Source organism: Carcharodon carcharias, chromosome 14 (genome assembly GCF_017639515.1).
Source record: "Carcharodon carcharias isolate sCarCar2 chromosome 14, sCarCar2.pri, whole genome shotgun sequence".
Lineage (NCBI taxonomy): Eukaryota > Metazoa > Chordata > Chondrichthyes > Lamniformes > Lamnidae > Carcharodon > Carcharodon carcharias.
In genome coordinates, this window is record NC_054480.1 from 119,527,080 (window position 1) to 119,543,989 (window position 16,910).

At 44.2% G+C, this 16,910-nt stretch overlaps 1 protein-coding gene across 1 annotated transcript in view; it reads right to left on the reverse strand.

Annotated features, from left to right (window-relative positions):
• myo1f (myosin IF) overlaps window positions 1–16,910 on the reverse strand; it is a 173,686-nt gene that overhangs the window by 126,135 nt on the left and 30,641 nt on the right. Inside the window, exon 2 of the mRNA XM_041205394.1 lies at window positions 1,502–1,639. Within this exon, the coding sequence (XP_041061328.1) occupies window positions 1,502–1,639 (138 nt within the window). The remainder of the gene's footprint in view (window positions 1–1,501; window positions 1,640–16,910) is intronic.

Sequence of the window (16,910 nt, forward strand, 5' to 3'; positions counted from 1 at the left end):
AAATATTCACCCAATTTTTTTTTTGAAGGTTATTATTGAATCTATTTCCACCACCCTTCCAGGCAGTGCATTCTAGATCATAACAACTTGGTGTGTGAAAATATTTTCCTCACATAGTCTCTGATTCCTTTGTCAATTTGCTTAAATCTGTGTCCCAGATTACTGGCCCTTTTTCCAATGGAAACAATTTTTCCTTATTTACTTTATCAAAATTGTTGATGATGTTGAACACCTTTATCAAATATCCCCTTAACCTTCTCTGCTCTAAGGAGAACAACCACATCTTCTGCATTCTCTCCAAATAACTGAAGGTCTCTATCCTTGGTACTATTCTAGTAAATCTTCTCTGAATCCTCTCTCAGGCCTTGACCACAATTGACCTCCAGTACAGGCCTAACAAGTGTTTTATAATTTCCTTGCCTTTGCACTTTATGGGCAGAATTTAATGCTTTGCCCTGAGGTGAGTTTGGAAAACAGAGGAAGCATTTAATCAGGTGGGACACTGGCAGGTGTTGCTTTCCAGTCTCTGCCCCGATTAAGTCTGGGGCGGGAAGGCTTGTGGATGGCCAATTCCCGGCCCACCGGCAATTGAGGCCCTTAAGTGGGCAATTAATGCCCAGTTAGGGGGTCTCATGCTGCCCCTGCTGGTATTCAACCAGTGGTGGGCAGAGGGCTCACCATGCAAAAATCCAGAATAAACCCAACGGGGTTGGGGAGAGGGGTGGGTTGCAGGGGTCCCTCATTCAAAAGCACTCAGTGCCTGATCAAGGGACCAGCATCAGGAAGGGGATTAAGGGGAAGGGGCTGTGAATGCCACCACCCCCACCCCCCACCCGACCTTGCTGCCAACAACACAGTTGCTGGCTCTGAATGGTCAGTAGCTCTTGGGGGGAGGTGGGATTTCCTACCTTGGGGTCCTTCATCCCGGGAAGGCCCATTTCTGGCAACTTATGTGCCTAATTGGCACTTAATGCATTGGGCCTTCCTGAAAGGAGGTGACATGGGACTCTCACCGGCTCCCTCTCCAATGGCTGAGACCCCCCCCCTCACCTGCATTAAATACTGCCAAATGGTTCTATTTACAAAGTCAAGGATCTTGTATGCCTTTTTAAAAGTCTACCAAACATGCTTTTGGCTTTTAAAAATTAATGTACTAAATTGAAAGTACGACTGACACACAAAATAAGCAAAGGCTATAAAATACGAACTGATGATATAATTTAAATGCTTAACATGCTCATACCAAATTGCTCTCAGCATTATTTCAACAGAGTTAAAATGAACAGCTTTTGTACCACATTGAAAACCTTGCCATTCAGGGTGCATTGCGTATTTTCTGTCCCTGTTTCTTACTTCTAAAATATAACACTTTCCAATTTTTACATTGAACTATCTGCCACCTGTGTTTCCCATCTGCAGTTACAAACCCCAACACACTTGTACAGCACTGCCGATAATTTTTAACTAAAACTTCAATGTTTTCTTTTACTTGAAAGGATACAAAAATGTAGTCATCCAAGTAGCGTTTCTTAAGATTTTCCACGATAGCCTCCTCTGTGATTTTAGAGAGAAGAACCATGTCATCCACTCCGCTCTGTTTGACATTGTGGCTCTGCCAGTGGTATCTCTCCTTGCTCCCCTGTGTAAGAGTGAATATGATTGTTTAAACATTGTCATGATGGTATCTTAGCATTTAACAATATGAAAATAATTTGCATGGCATTTATTTTACATGTATATATAAAGCACATACTCATTTACAATATATACTTCCAATAATTGTATCGTAAAAAGTAGGTAAGAGATTCCAAACTTAGATTTTCATAATTCATTCTCATGCTGTTCAGTCATACATTAGAGAAACCAACAATGGGATATTTCAAAAACTTGATTTCACCTTCCACCGTTTGAAATTGGAGTGGAGTTATGTTGTATATATATTAAGTAAAATGCTAGTGATGGCTCAGCAGCCAAGTGTATTTGAGCTGTGATTTTTGAACAACAGAGATTGAGGAAGTTCCACAATTGGTTCTTGGGGCAGAGTTTTCCCAGTCCCAGGGTTTTGAAGGCAGCGGGTCCGGGGAAATAAAAAAAAAAGTATCGGGATGGCTCTCAGCTTCTTCCCGAGTTTCCTGGAGGTGGGAGCACAACAACAACAGACCTAGCAGCAGTGGGCAGATAGTTAAGGCAATTATTGATGCAATCACGAGACGTATTTCAAGTGACCTGCAATTTTGCCCAAGGTGCACAGGACCCCCACTCTGCCTGCAGCATGCTTTCTCACAGGGGGGGTGACAGCATAGTGGGAGGCCAATGCACCACGGGTAAAGGGCGGAATCTTCCGTTCTGAAATCTAAATTGAGTGGCGGGAGCAGTAGTCAGATTGATTTCCGCTGAGCGAGGGTGGGTGCGTGGGACATCTGGCCACGCATGATCTTGCGCTGGTCAGCTCATTCCCTGTGCATCCATGCCGAGCATGGCGAATCCCATGGCGGGGTGGGCATGAAGTTGTTGTCCCTGCTGTTACCATATGGGGTTGAAGGTCTGGCCGCCATATTTAAAAGGCACCCAGACAGCCTGCACTATCCCTTCCATCTTTGTCCAGCCACTGCTCAGCCCTTTCCCTCTAGCTCTTCCTCCCTTCCTTGGTCATCCTCCATGCAACTTGCACCGCCACCACCAGTCTCAAGCATAGGCTGGCATTTACAGACTCTCCCCAAAGAGGACAATGCAGCAGTAACTCACTGCTAATCTTGGAAGAAGTCAACCTTCCCAGGTTCACAGCACTTATGTGCAGTCGTGAAAGTGAATGTTCTAATTTCTCGCTGGCAGGGTTATTAGGAGGGGGATCTTAATTCTGGCGAGGTGGCCTTTTAACGAGCACACACAACATGCTAATGCAGGCAAAAGGGCTTCCCGACATTGATCTTCAGGAAGTTCGACCTGCCTTTAACACCGCACCCGCCCCCCGCCCAACCCTTTAAGGTCCCGAGAACAGAATTCCTACAGTTCATCCCAATGCCGGGAAACTGATTTTTGGCCTCACGGCAAATCATGATGCCCCCTCCTGCCAGACTTCTTACTGCTTGTGGGACTGGAAGATTCTGCCCCAAGTTTCAACTTCGAAAGACCAAACTGGCGATCCTTAAGTCATCTGCCTGTGATTGCTTTTAAATGGATGCACCTCATATGCAGATGGATCCAGCGAATAGTGCTGGGCAGGAGGGTTTGGCTGCCAGTCATATCATCATTATCACATCTCCATTGCTATCTCCTGCTCTATTCAGATCAGCAGCACACAGCCTTCACAGTGGGGTTGCCGGTCACCCTTCAATTTGGGCTGTCTGATTGGCCACTCCTGCAACCTGCCTACCGTCCCTAATTGGACAGCGAAAGTAGGGGCAGCCTTCTAATTGGCCACCTCCCATAAAAAAGCTGACACGTAACTGAAGGGTGTGGGGTCAGGGCCTGGAAATGGTCCCGACGTTGAGTTCTCAGCTCTTGTGGTAAAAGTCAGCCCTTGCTCTTACACTGAGAGGAATGGCATGACTATTTGGATTGATCATGGCTATTGGATATCTTACTATCCGGATCCTGCCAACTCCACTCCAGCAGCCACCAGGTGAATCCACGACAGCAGCATAGAATTAATACCCTCTGTCATTAAATTGCTCACTATATAGTCTACCCAAAGCAATATAATTGAGATTAGGAACTCCCCTTCAATTAAACTTAGGCATCATAGTGTCAACACTCCCCAACAGCCAGCTTGTACTTAGAGAGGATTTTATCGTGGTACTGTCACATCTCAAAGCAGTTTTCATTGAATCATGGAAATTAATTGATTCAGCAGCAGAAGGAAGGATAATGAAGAGTGATGGAGGTTAGAGAAGCTAGATGCTATAGTACTAAGCAGCTGCTGTCAGATAGCATTCAAATACATATAATGATACAGCATGTAATTGTACATTGTACAAGTATATGACTACATGGAAAAATAATGTTAAAATAAACATATTGGTCAAGGGTTAGTTAAAATGGAGACCTCATAGTTTTATATCTGAAATTTCTTGTGAGTAAATTGGGTCTCCTGAAAGTCTGTACTAGAGGGGGAGGTTATGATATCATTGGCTAGACAGAGACCAGGTTGAGTAAATATATAGGGATATTGAACACTTTGTAGGAAGAGAAAGGGCAATCTGGCTGGAGGCACAACCATTTATGTGAAAAACATTTGATCAAAATGAGTCAGGTCTAACAAACAGTGTGGATGAGCTGGAGTCCTTTAACTAAGAATACGAGATGTGTGTCTTCTCTAGAGGAGCAGGTAAGGAGAAAGACTGGACCCAGAACTTTTGGAATCAAATAAGGGTAGAGTATGCAATGCAGTTGTTATGACTAATTTAAATTTAGCAGGGATAAAAGATCTATAAGAGTAAGAAAGCCTTGCACTTATACAGTGCTTTTCTCATCATGAGGATGTTCTGAAGGACTCTGCAGGCAAAGGCGTGCTCTTGAAGTGTAGTCATTGTTGTGACGTAGGAAACGTGGCAGCCAATTTACACACAGCAAGGTCCCGCAAACAGCAATATATAATAACCATTTAGTCTGTTTTAGTGATATTGGTTGAGGGATAAATATTGGCCGGGTCAGAAAGGTGGTAATAGGACTGCAAAATAATTTTGGGCACAAATTCTGAATTTTTATATGGGACAAATAGTCAAGAGGCAATGTGAGCAGACTCAGCTAAGGGAACATCTTGGCAACAATGATATGGTTGAAGTTAGATTTATGATTTTTCTTTATTCTTTCATGGGATGTGGGCATTGCTGGCAAGGGTAACATTTGTTGCCCACCCCTGATTTCCCTTAAACTGAGGGCAGTTAAGAGTCAACAACATTGCTGTGGGTTTGGTGTCACATGTAGGCCAAACCAGGTAAGGATGGCAGATGTCCTTCCCTAAAGGACATTAGTGAACTAGAAGGGTTTTTACGTCAATCGACAATAGTTATCATGGTCACCATTACTGACACTAGCTTTCAATTCCAGATTTATTAAATGAATTTAAATTCCACCAGCTGCCATAGTGGGATTTGAACCCATGTCCCCAGAGCATTAGCCTGGGCTTCTGGATTACTAGTCCAGAAATAGGAAACAGGATGAAAACAATAGAAACATTTAATTTTACAATGGCAATTTTTGAGAAGGTGAGTAAGCTAATACATTAGAAGGAAAATATATGGAGGGAAATTAGATTACATTTAGAAACACTGCACACAGAATACAAAACAGATAGACATCACAGTGCAAGAAGGATAACGGTGGGGAAAGACTGATCTTGGTAACTATTCAAGTAATGCAGTGAATATGGCCAAGAGAATTACCATGGATTTTCATACAGATTGTTTCAATTTTCCACCATAACTTCAACAGGAGATTACTGGAAACTATGGAAATATTCAGGATCATTATCATTGTTCCATAAGTTTAAGAATAAAGGTCCCATTCTGCCACTTCAACCCCATCCTGCAGGCTTCAACTCTACTCTGCAGGAACCGCTCTGAACCACTTGCATCAAAATATGGAACACAATAGACCCTAAATGCAGCAAGAAACCTCAGTACAAAAGGCCCAGCAAACTTGCACATCAGAATTCTAGACAATTTTCTCCCTGTTCCTTTTAATGATTTTGTTTTTGAGACAGTGGCCAAAATTTTACGCAAAGGAAACAAGTCCCATTGCTCGGAATACATGTGGGTGGGTGGCAGCTCAGCAGCGCCACAGATAGAGGTGGCCACTGCTGAGTCTGCAGGGAGGAAGAGGACTCCCTCCAGTGTTGAAGCACTGGGGTCAGGCATGCAGCCAGCAGTGATCGGAGCCAGGGAGCCTCTCTGTGGTCCATGGAGTGGCCAGAAAGGAAGAACTCACCTCCACCCAGAAACCCCTGGGAGGTTGCCTTAATGTACCTGGTGGTTTCCCCATGTGGCGGGGGTGCTGTGGCTGATGCCACTAAAATGTTGGCGAGGCTGTAAAGTGGCCATCAGTTTAATGAATTGGCTGCCTACTATTGGTTAGCGGGCATCTGAGCTGCTGCTCTTTTCGTTTCTGGGAATATTCCGAGACAGCAGGAAAATGTAAGACTTCCTTCAGTTGCCTTTTACCAGTTCTTTTGCCTCCCTGCCTCAGAGGGCTACTAAAATTCAACCCAGTGATGCAGAAATACAGTTGGGTTGGAGGCACAGGGTTCCTTCCCTGAGCATGAATGGCAATACTCCATCGCTGTCAGACAATGGGCCTCCACCCCTGCACCCCCCAACATATTGGGGACTTGTAGTCCAGTTTTGCTGACTAATTTCTGGGCCAAAGGCGTCTCAGTGCTTACTTTATATTCAAACAGCCTGCAATGAAACAGAGGAAATCTTAATGGTATCATTTGACCTGCATTTCAATCTAATTTAAATTATAAGCCCTATTTCAAGTAAATTCCAGAACATCTCCTGGAAAGTGCAACTGGAAGGCTAAGGGTTTTGCAACTATAGCGTACACCTGACATTTTGTGGTCTCTGCTCAATTTTCCTCTGCTTTGCACCAATGAAATATGCAGATCTGGATTATTTTGTTATTTTTTTCTGTTGTTTCCAGGTAAATGTGCTTTGAAATATAATCAAGATCAATGCGTTTAACATCCCAGCGTGAGAACAAAGCCTTTAATGCGCACAAGTCTAACTGTTGCTATTTTGAGGTCGATATCTGCTTGCCTAAATGTGGTTGAAGATCGCATCACAGTAGACTTGAGCACCTAGAGCTCCCCTCCTCAGATCCACTTTTCTTTCTACATAATCTTACTGTAGCTCCAAAAGACTGACCACAGCTGTGGATGGGAGCTTTTACTATGGTTTTGTGAAATCAGCAGAATTCTATTACTTGGAGAAGCAACAGATAGAAACCAGAAATGGCAGTTGACTTCACAGAATGTGAGTTCCTGGCTGCAGCCTACAGGAATCACTGAACATGGGGAAGATTATTGTCCCCCCCAGGTAGATGATGCACGAATAATGCATGAATGATAAGAATATCAGCAAGCAAGTAAACCACTTCAGTGCACTGACTCTGAGAGTAGAATTGATTATGCTCCTGCGAGTGAGAAAAATACCAGTGGTAAACTGAACGAGGAGGGTGGAGGAGAGCACAAGCATGAATTGAGGGGAGAGGAAGCAGAGAGAGTGAACTGATACTAAGGATAGAGGGGAGTTATAGAGTGCCAATTTGAACTAACTGAGCAGGGAATAGAAGAGTGCCTGCAAGAACTGAGGAAGGCAAGAGAGGGAAATTTGTGAAGTGAGAAGGGAAGAGGCCAGTATCTATGTTATAAAATTTAGTAGCAGTGAGTAACACATAACCAATTTTTCCACTTAAAATGAGAGAAAATTCCTGCAATTTTTGTGACAATGCTCTTCTATACCAATGCTCGGCCTACAGCTCAAAGTATGATAGACAAATCTGCTCCCCAGCCCACTCTCAGTCTATCTACAGGTTATAAACCTTTATTCAGAGTTCTTACTGAATAGTCAGTTTTTTGAAGTTTTGTTAGGGTGTTGATCAGCATTTGCTGTGTTTTTAGAGTGACAGGTAGGGTTTTAAATGAAAGCATTTGTGTGATTGGTGCACCTAACTGGTGTCATCCACAATCAGCACATTGTACAGAAGGCGATCCAAACATCAGTTAAATATTTTCTGAGCTGACCGAACTGTATGAACAAATCAGGCTACAAGTGTTTGAATGCTATAATTAGCTAAGTGACCACATAAATTGTGACGCACTAACGGGGTTGTGAAGACCAGGCCATAGTTGTACATTTATGGTATTTAACAAGCTGTCCTGAAATATTCCACTGACGCTAACTTTTTCTTTGCTTCTTCACTTTCAATACATTTAATGGGTAATTTAATTCGTCCTTTAAATATTTTGAGGTATTACTAAATTGTACTGATGGCGAAGTGGTACCTAATTCTGAGCAATATTCTCACAATTTTGGCTGATTATTTTGCGAGTTGTTATGCTCTGGAATGCACTGCTTGAAAGGGTGTTGGAAAATAATTCCAACAATAACTTTCAAAATTGGAATTGGCTAAATGTTTGAAGGGGAAAACTTTGCAAGTCTATGAAGAAAGTGCAGGGGAGTGGGATTAATTGAAAAGCTCTTTTCAAGAACCAACACAAGCACAATGGGCTGAATGGCCTGCTTGTGGAATCTGAGTGACACAATAAGCATAACCTGTAAAGTTAAACTTGGTAAGTTTTTCTAACTAATAATAGTACTACGTGCAAGTCAGCTATATGGTTTTTGTTGGTGAAAATGCCAGTAAGATCCCTGCACTCATTTGAGGGTTACTAAGCAATGAATTCTTTCAGTTAAAACCAGGTCCACTCGAAGAAAGATGACTCAACCTGTTTGATACATAATAGCCCTAAAATTATGTCTGTTACAGCTTCAGGTCAATATACAGAAGTAAAGGCTTAAGCTACTACTCCGTTTACCATCTTGATATATATTTTCTAAATGCTGTTGCTAATAGGTGACAATTGATTGTTCTCATGGTTATTAGATGGATATGCTCACAGTTGATTAACAATGCTTGAAATAGAAGGCATTCTATTCAATCCAATACAATTGTGTCATATTCAAGTACATCTTTGATTGTCAAGACCAGTAACATGCAATGGAGATACATTTTTAATTTCTTTCTTTCAATGGTTGAAGGTTTTTGAAAGTATGTTTGTACATATGTATGTTGATATCAGCAGGCTGACCAGCTTTGATTCAGCAGTCCTGAAATCATCAAAGTGAAAGGCAGGCATATAGTTCCATGGAAGATTAGTAGTGAGCTGCCACGTAAAGTTAAGGATTTTGTCCCAGTCCCAGTTTTACATTGCAGTTTTCCCTCAGAAGACACGGGAGTTTAGTGTATTTTGTACTTGGAGGAGGAACATATAAGTCTCCAACAAATCTACCATTTGTCCCTTCTACTGTTCACTTATTTATTCACTGTTTAATAAATTTGCTTGATAGTTTACAGTCCAAACCACAGACTGATAGAATTTATCTAGGTCCTGAATTTAGGAAGATCTCTTGGGTACATATAATCTATTAAACTAAATTTGGGTTTCTGTTTTATCTTTGTGCTTGCTGTAAAATCCTAGATGTGCGCAGTTAAATACACATTCAGGCTGATAGGGAAAGGTTCACTTGTGGGACTGGCCTTTGGTAGTGGACCTAAGAAAAACATTTAAGGTGAAATATTAAAAGTATCGCAGCAATCATTTGCACATTAACTTCTTTTAGCTCATCTTTAGTTTCAACAGTTTGCAACCTTCATGAATTCTTTCCTAATAAGCTGTAGCTTTCAAATATTGGAAACATTTATACTGTTGTAATTTCTATAGGCATGCTCATTTGTACTTCTGTCTTTGCCCTATTTGCATTATTTTTAACATCATTTTAGTTCCTCTATTTACACTGTTTCCATCCATGATTTCGTATTTTAAAAAAATATTTATTTCTGGGATGTTAGCATTGCTGGCAATGTTACATTTATTGCCTATCCATAGAACTGTTCTGAGAATTTGATGAAGGGCTTTCTCCTCTGACTGCTGCATCCCCTGAATTGTATGATTTTAACTCATTGAAAGAAAGGGAGTATAAATTCAAGTCAGAATGGTGTGTGGCTTGAATATAAATACCGTGACTACAAAAGCAGGTCAAAGCCTAGGAATTCTGTGGGGAGGACCTCCGGACTCCCGAAGCAAGTCCACTATCTCCAAGGCACAAGTCAGGAGTGTGATGGAATACTCTCCAGTTGCCTGGAAGAGTGAAGCATCAACAACACTCAAGAAGCTTTACACTGTCCAGGACGAAGGGGCCCATTTGATCGGCGCCACATCGACCACGTTAAACATTCAGTCCCTTCCACTAATGTGTGTACCATTTACAAGATACACTGCAACTACTTGCCAAAGCTCCTTCAATAGCATCTTCCAAACCCGTGACCTTTACCACCTAGAAGGACAAGGGTGGTAGAGTCATGTAAACGCCACCAGCTGCAAACTCCCCTCCAAGTCACTAACCATCGTGACTTGGAACTATGTAGTTGTTCCTTCGCTGTCATTGGATCAACAGCCTGGAACTCCCTTCCTAACAGCACTGTTTTTGTACCTTTAACACATCGACTGCAACAGTTCAAAAGGTAGCTCACCACCACCTGCTCAAGGGCAATTAGGGATGGGCAATAAGTGCTGACCTTACCAGTGATGCTTACATCCAGAAATGAATATAAAAGAGTTCTATACTTACTAGTCATAGGAACTGGAGCATGGAAGGAGACTATTCAACCCATTCAGAATAACTAATACTTAAAAACTGGAAATATATATTCTAAACTGGAGCAGCAAGGGGCCAACAGCATCAGAAAGCAGTTCAGTAAGGAGAATTTTGTTCAAAATGGTGTGAGTGAGTGCAATATATTATTTTTGACCAGTTATCATACATTTCTTTTACACGTACTTGCTTGGCTGGTTTGACTGACAATCTAGATATGAACTAGGTGGAAATTTTTGCTGATTGGATGTGTTTCTGATTCCTTGGCTACTTTTTTATACCAGTTGTTTAACTGACTGGTTGTACTGATTGTATTGTCTTGAATCAACTAAAGTACATTGTAGAAACGTGATGTAGTCAAAAAGAATGAGAAGGCAGATGAAAGAGCAAATCTTGGTACTGAAGTGCAATTGTCATGAAATTACTTTCAGCTTTCAGAATTTCCAGGTTTGGTATGGCAGGACAGTAGTTAGGCTCAAAATATTGGAAACATTTGTACAGTTGTAATTTCTACAGGCATGCTCATTTGTACTTTTGTCTTTGCTTTATTTGCACTTATTTTAAACATCATTTTGGTTCCTCTATTTACACTGTTTCCGCCCATGATTTTGTATTTAAAAAATAATATATTTCCGGGATGTTAGCATTGCTGGCAATGTTACATTTATTGCCTATCCACAGAATGGTCCTGAGAATTTGATGAAGGGCTTTCTCCTTTGACTGCTGCATCCCCTGTACGGATGATGCTTCCACAATGGAGTTAGATAGGGAATTGTATGATTTTAACTCATTGAAAGAAAGGCGGTATAAATTCAAGTCAGAATGGTATGTGGTGTGAAGTTGATGGTGTCCCTCAAGTCTTGCTACTCTTGTCCTTCTTAGTAATAGAGGTCACTAGGCGAGAGACACAGCTGAAGTAAGCAGAACACATTGCTGCAATGCATCCAGTGAGTAATACATACCACAGCAACAGTGTGCTAGTGATGGGGAGGTAGACACTAAGTCCAAGGAAAGGTGATTAAAGCTTCTCCATCCGTAATGAGCCTCTTGAGTGTTGTTGCACTAGCAGCCATTCAACTGAATGGTGAATCTTATATCATGTTCCTGACATGAGCTTTATAGATGGTACAGTGACTTTGAGTGGTCAAGAAATGAGATACCTGTCACAGACTACCCGCCTTAACCTTACTCCTGTAGCCATAATATTTAAGTGGTGTTTCATTACTTCACTTCAATTTACCTTGATTCATTTGAGCCAATGTTTCTTTAGTAACTTTCACATCACACAAGTGCCCGGCAGTGGCCATGTCCAGCAAGACAGAATATAACCATTTCCCCTTGATATCCAACAGCATTGCCACCGCTAAAGCACCATTGTCAACATTCTGGGGTTACCACCAACCAGAAACTTAACTGGATTAGCCATATAAATACCGTGACCATAAAAGCAGGTCAAAGCCTAGGAATTCTGTGGGGAGGAACTTACCTCCAGACTCCCCGAAGCAAGTCCACTATCTCCAAGGCACAAGTCAGGAGTGTGATGGAATACTCTCCAGTTGCCTGGAAGAGTGAAGCACCAACAACACTCAAGAAGCTTGACACTGTCCAGGACAAAGGGGCCCATTTGATCGGCACCGCATTGACCACCTTAAACATTCAGTCCCTTCCACTAGTGTGTGTACCATTTACAAGATACACTGCAACTACTTGCCAAGGTTCCTTCAACAGCATCTTCCAAACTCGTGACCTTCACCACCTAGAAAGACAAGGGTAGTAGTGGCATGTAAATGCCACCAGCTGCAAACTCCCCTCCAAGTCACTAACCATCGTGACTTGGAACTATGTAGTTGTTCCTTCGCTGTCATTGGATCAACAGCCTGGAACTCCCTTCCTAACAGCACTGTTTGTGTACCTTTAACACATCGACTGCAATAGTTCAAAAGGTAGCTCACCACCACCTGCTCAAGGGCAATTAGGGATGGGCAATAAGTGCTGACCTTACTGGTGATGCTTACATCCAGAAATGAATATAAAAGAGTTCTATACTTACTAGTCACAGGAAGTGAAGCATGGAAGGAGACTATTCAACCCATTCAGAATAACTAATACTTATAAACTGGAAATATATATTCTAAACTGGAGCAGCAAGGGGCCAAAAGCATCAGAAGGCAGTTTAGCAAGGAGAGTCTTGTTCAAAATGGTGTGAGTGAGTGCAATATATTATTTTTGACCAGTTATCATACATTACTTTTACATGTACTGGCTGGACTGGTTTGACTGACAATCTAGTTATGAACTAGGTGGAAATTGTTTCTGATTCCTTGGCCACTTTTTTATACCAGTTGTTTAACTGACTGGTTGTACTGATTGTATTGTCTTGAATCAATTAAAGTACATTGTAGAAATGTGATGTAGTCAAAAAGAATGAGAAGGCAGATGAAAGAGCAAATCTTGGTACTGAAGTGCAATTGTCATGAAATTACTTTCAGCTTTCAGAATTTCCAGGTCTATTTGAATCTGTTCGGTATGGCAGGACAGCAATATTATGCAGAACTTGTATGGCATGAGAGTGTTTGAAACCATGAGTGTCTAGGTCAACAAATGCAACAAATAACATCTCCCACGGAACTTGCTAAAATTTATAATTACCAAGCTTGAACAGCAGTTCAAGACACTCTGTAGTATATGGAAGGAAGAAGAATTCCTGCAATGCAATTACAGGAAGGGGCAACCCACAACTAAAGGCTAACAGTGTGTTAAATGAGGAGTCAGGAAAGGGCAATACAATAAATTTCCAAATGCTTATATTTGTCTGATAGGTGTAACACACTGGATGCCTAAAATACAAAACACAGTGATGCAGGACAGTGAAATCATAAGTAATTGCATGGCATGTTGGAGCAAATGGTTATTGCAGTTCGGTATAGAGAAATGGAAAGGAGACATAAGTATCAAGGAGAACAAAAATACCTGGAAAACCTCAGCAGGCCTGCGGAGAGAAACACAGTTAACTTTTCGAGTCCAAATGACTCTTCATCAGAACTAAGGAAAAATAGAAAAGAGGTAAAATATAAACTGGTTTAGGGGGGGTGGGACAGGTAGAGCTGGATAGGGGGCCAGTGATAGGTGGAGATTGCCAAAAGATGTCAAAGACAAAAGGACAAAGAGGTATTGACAGTGCTGATATTAGCTAAGAAATTATTACCACCATCAACACCTCTCTGAGGTCGGTGGGCCCGGAAGCGGCAGGGACACAGGCTGCCGCCCATGATCAGCCCCCCAACCACAATTAGGGCCCACACCATGTGAAACGTGGCTCCTCAATGGTCAGGAAGGGCTGAGCAGGGACCTATCGGCCGCCGGGTCCAATGGTGACCCAGTGGCCAGTTTAAAAATGGCCCAGGCAGCCCCTGGAAGGCTGCCAGCACAGAAGGCATCTTCAGTGTTGAAATTATAGCTCCAGTGCGGCTGCAGATGCCAGGCAGGAGGGCAGATCGGGTGGGCATTTGGCTCCCCCCCATGGTTTTCTGATGAGTGCCTGGCGGGCTTCCTCGGGGAGGTGGCTGCCAGAAGTGACACCCTTGTCCCCAGGGATGAAAGGTGGAGGCCATCGCACCTAACACAAAGAACCTGGGAGGAGGTGGCAGCGCTGGTCAGCGATGCAGCCATGACGTGATGCGACGTACCTGAGTCCAGTGCCTCAAGAGGTTTAACGACTTGCTGCGGTCAGGAAGGGTGAGTATCGTGTTGGCGTGGATCAGTGTGGTGAAGTGTGAAGGTCTGGCCATTCCGCTCCCCCCCACCACAACCATGGAGCTCAGGGGTGTTAGAGTCTGCTTGTCAACCATCAATGATGCAGGAGCTGGCCAAGGGGGTGACCCCTGGCTGCTTGGGCTGAGTGCCTTGCAGCTTGAGGGCCACAATTCGGATGTGCCCTGCAAGATGCTCCTCAGGTGGGACTGGCCAGGCTGCAATAGCACTGCAGGTTGGGAGTGGACTGATCAATGTGCCTCTGTCCTTTCAGAAGAAGATGGCCCATAACAACATTGAAAAGTTGCGGACCGGCGGAGGTCCCCAAAACCTCCTAATCCTCACAAGTACGAGCAAGATGCCTCGGAGATGGAGAGCCAGCACGCATCTCAGTCAACGGGCCACGGATAGGCTGGGGTGTCAGACTAAGGTAAAAGTGCAGTGCACAGGGGTGAGCGTTTCAGATGTTGCAAGCATTCTTGTGTGGTCTCAATATTGATGGGAGCCTCAAAACTGGATTCCCCGTGGATCACTGAAAGACAATGGCACCATGATACAGATCTCCATGGTCTCACCAGGGTGCCTGGCATGTACAGTGACAGTGTGATGACTTAAACTAATGACATGTCGCTGTTTTCCCTTATGTTTGCCACCTCACACCCAACTGCAGGAACCCCAAAGAGCCACCTCTGATACTAGAGGACCGCCAGGCTCCAGAAGCACCTGTATCACACCTACTCTCTGAACCAGGCACCAGCGCAGATACCAGCGCCTTGGTGGGCATTAGATCAGTACCTAGAATGTCGTTGCACAGAGGTGAGGGCACTTCACACTGGCTTGAGGAGCAGGTGGAGGCAGAGAGACCCAGGGCGCCGGTAGTCAGGGCTGCTAGAGACCAGAACGATGCTGAGCCGAAGGCAGATGATGAGCCTCTGGAGTTGTCCATTAGGCAGCAGATGCTGGATGTCCAGCAAGATATGCAGGAGGATCTGTTGGAGATCTATGAGGTTTGCATGCCATGGTCTCCGTTATGGAGGAGCCCATGTGGAGCATGAGCACTGCGTTGACTCTCATGACTAAGCGCACTGCCTCCTCCATTGAGAGAATGGCTACTCTCATGGAGAGTCAGGAGTTCCTGAGGTTGTGCTCGGACCTGCAAGCCCTCACACAGGCACTGACCTCAGGTGTTCAGTGCCAGTGTGGGAGGTGGATGAGAAACCCAGTATCCCAGCTAGGTGCCTGTCCATCAATGGCGAGCAGGAGGTCCAGAGCGAACTCACATTTGTGCACGAGCTGCCTGTCATCTCTGCGGGCTCCTCTCAAGGCACTCTGGATGATGGCAGCAGCTCCTCCACCCTCTGCCAGTGATCGTGGCATCTGATGAGGCTGCGGTGACTGGGGAGATGCCAGCCGTGGCACTGGCCACTCCCTCCCAGGCGGGACCAGCACAGGCTCCACTGGCCAGAGGACAACTGCCAAGGTCATCAAGGCCAACAGGACAGCAGAGTCAGCAGGCTGTCTCCAATGCTGCTGTCAGTGAGGGGTGGGGGGCATTAAGATTCAGCACTTGTAAATGTAAGTTTAAGACATCATGAGCACAAGAGGGACTGTTCACAGGTGATCTTCTGTTGTGCAGTGTGTTGTTTATGTGTACTGGTCTGGGGTTGAATACCAGAGAAGGTTCTGTTAATTTGTTTTGAATGTCAAAATGAGATAAATTTTCTTTTGTCATAATGGCCTGAGTATGCTTCACCTTTTTTATTTAACATGGTGCAGCGTACGGCTGTATGTAATGCTGGATCTGGGTGGCTCTAAACTTAATTGCACAGGCACTGGTGGACTTTGGGGTCAAAGGAAAGGGTCATTTCAGACATCCAGGATGGAAGTGGTAGTGCTTATTTGGCAGCCTAGCTGAAGGAGCATTGGATCAAGATGTCCCTGGTGTCCCTGCCTTCCTGAAGGATACAGAGGTCTGCCTCCATACACTGAGCATTCTCCTCACCGTAATCCCCTTCGGACTCACTACTGGATGCATCATCTGTGGCCTATGGAGCTGCGTCAAGATACTCTTGCTCTAGTGGATCCCCCCTTGCCAGTGCCAGAGTGTGGAGAATGCAGCCTGTGATCACAATCAGTGACACCCGCTCTGGGGGCATTGTAGTGCAATCTCTGAACGGTCCAGGCATTGGAAGCACAACTTGAGAAAATCTATGGATCTAAGGAGCGGTATATGGCTCCTGCTATACTGCTGCTCTGCCTCCATTCTTGGGTGGTGAGAGGCATCATAAGCCACCTTTTCAAGAGATAGCCTTTGCCACTCAGCAGCCATCCACCCAGTTGGACTGGAGCACCGAAGAGCCTCGGCATCTGGGAGTGTCTCAGGATGTACGTGTCATGGGAGCTGCCAGGGTACCTTGCACAGACTTGCAGAATCTGCATCCTGTGATCACACACTATCTGCACGCTCATGGAGTGGAATCCCTTCCTGTTGATGAAGGTACCCGCCTGACCTGCTAGCACCTTGATGGCCACATGTGTACAGTCGATTGCACCCTGGATGCAGGGAACCCAGCAATCACTGCAAAGTCTCTGGCTTGCTCAGCCTGGCTGGCCTCGTCCGAACGGAAATGAATGAAAGTCAATACTTGCCTGAACAGAGCTTCTGTCACCAGCGTGACACAACGATGGACAGCTGATTGGGAGACTCCACACAGATCCCCCACTGACCTCTGGAAAGAGCCGGATGCATTAAAGTTGAGGGCCACTGTGACCATCAGAGCCACT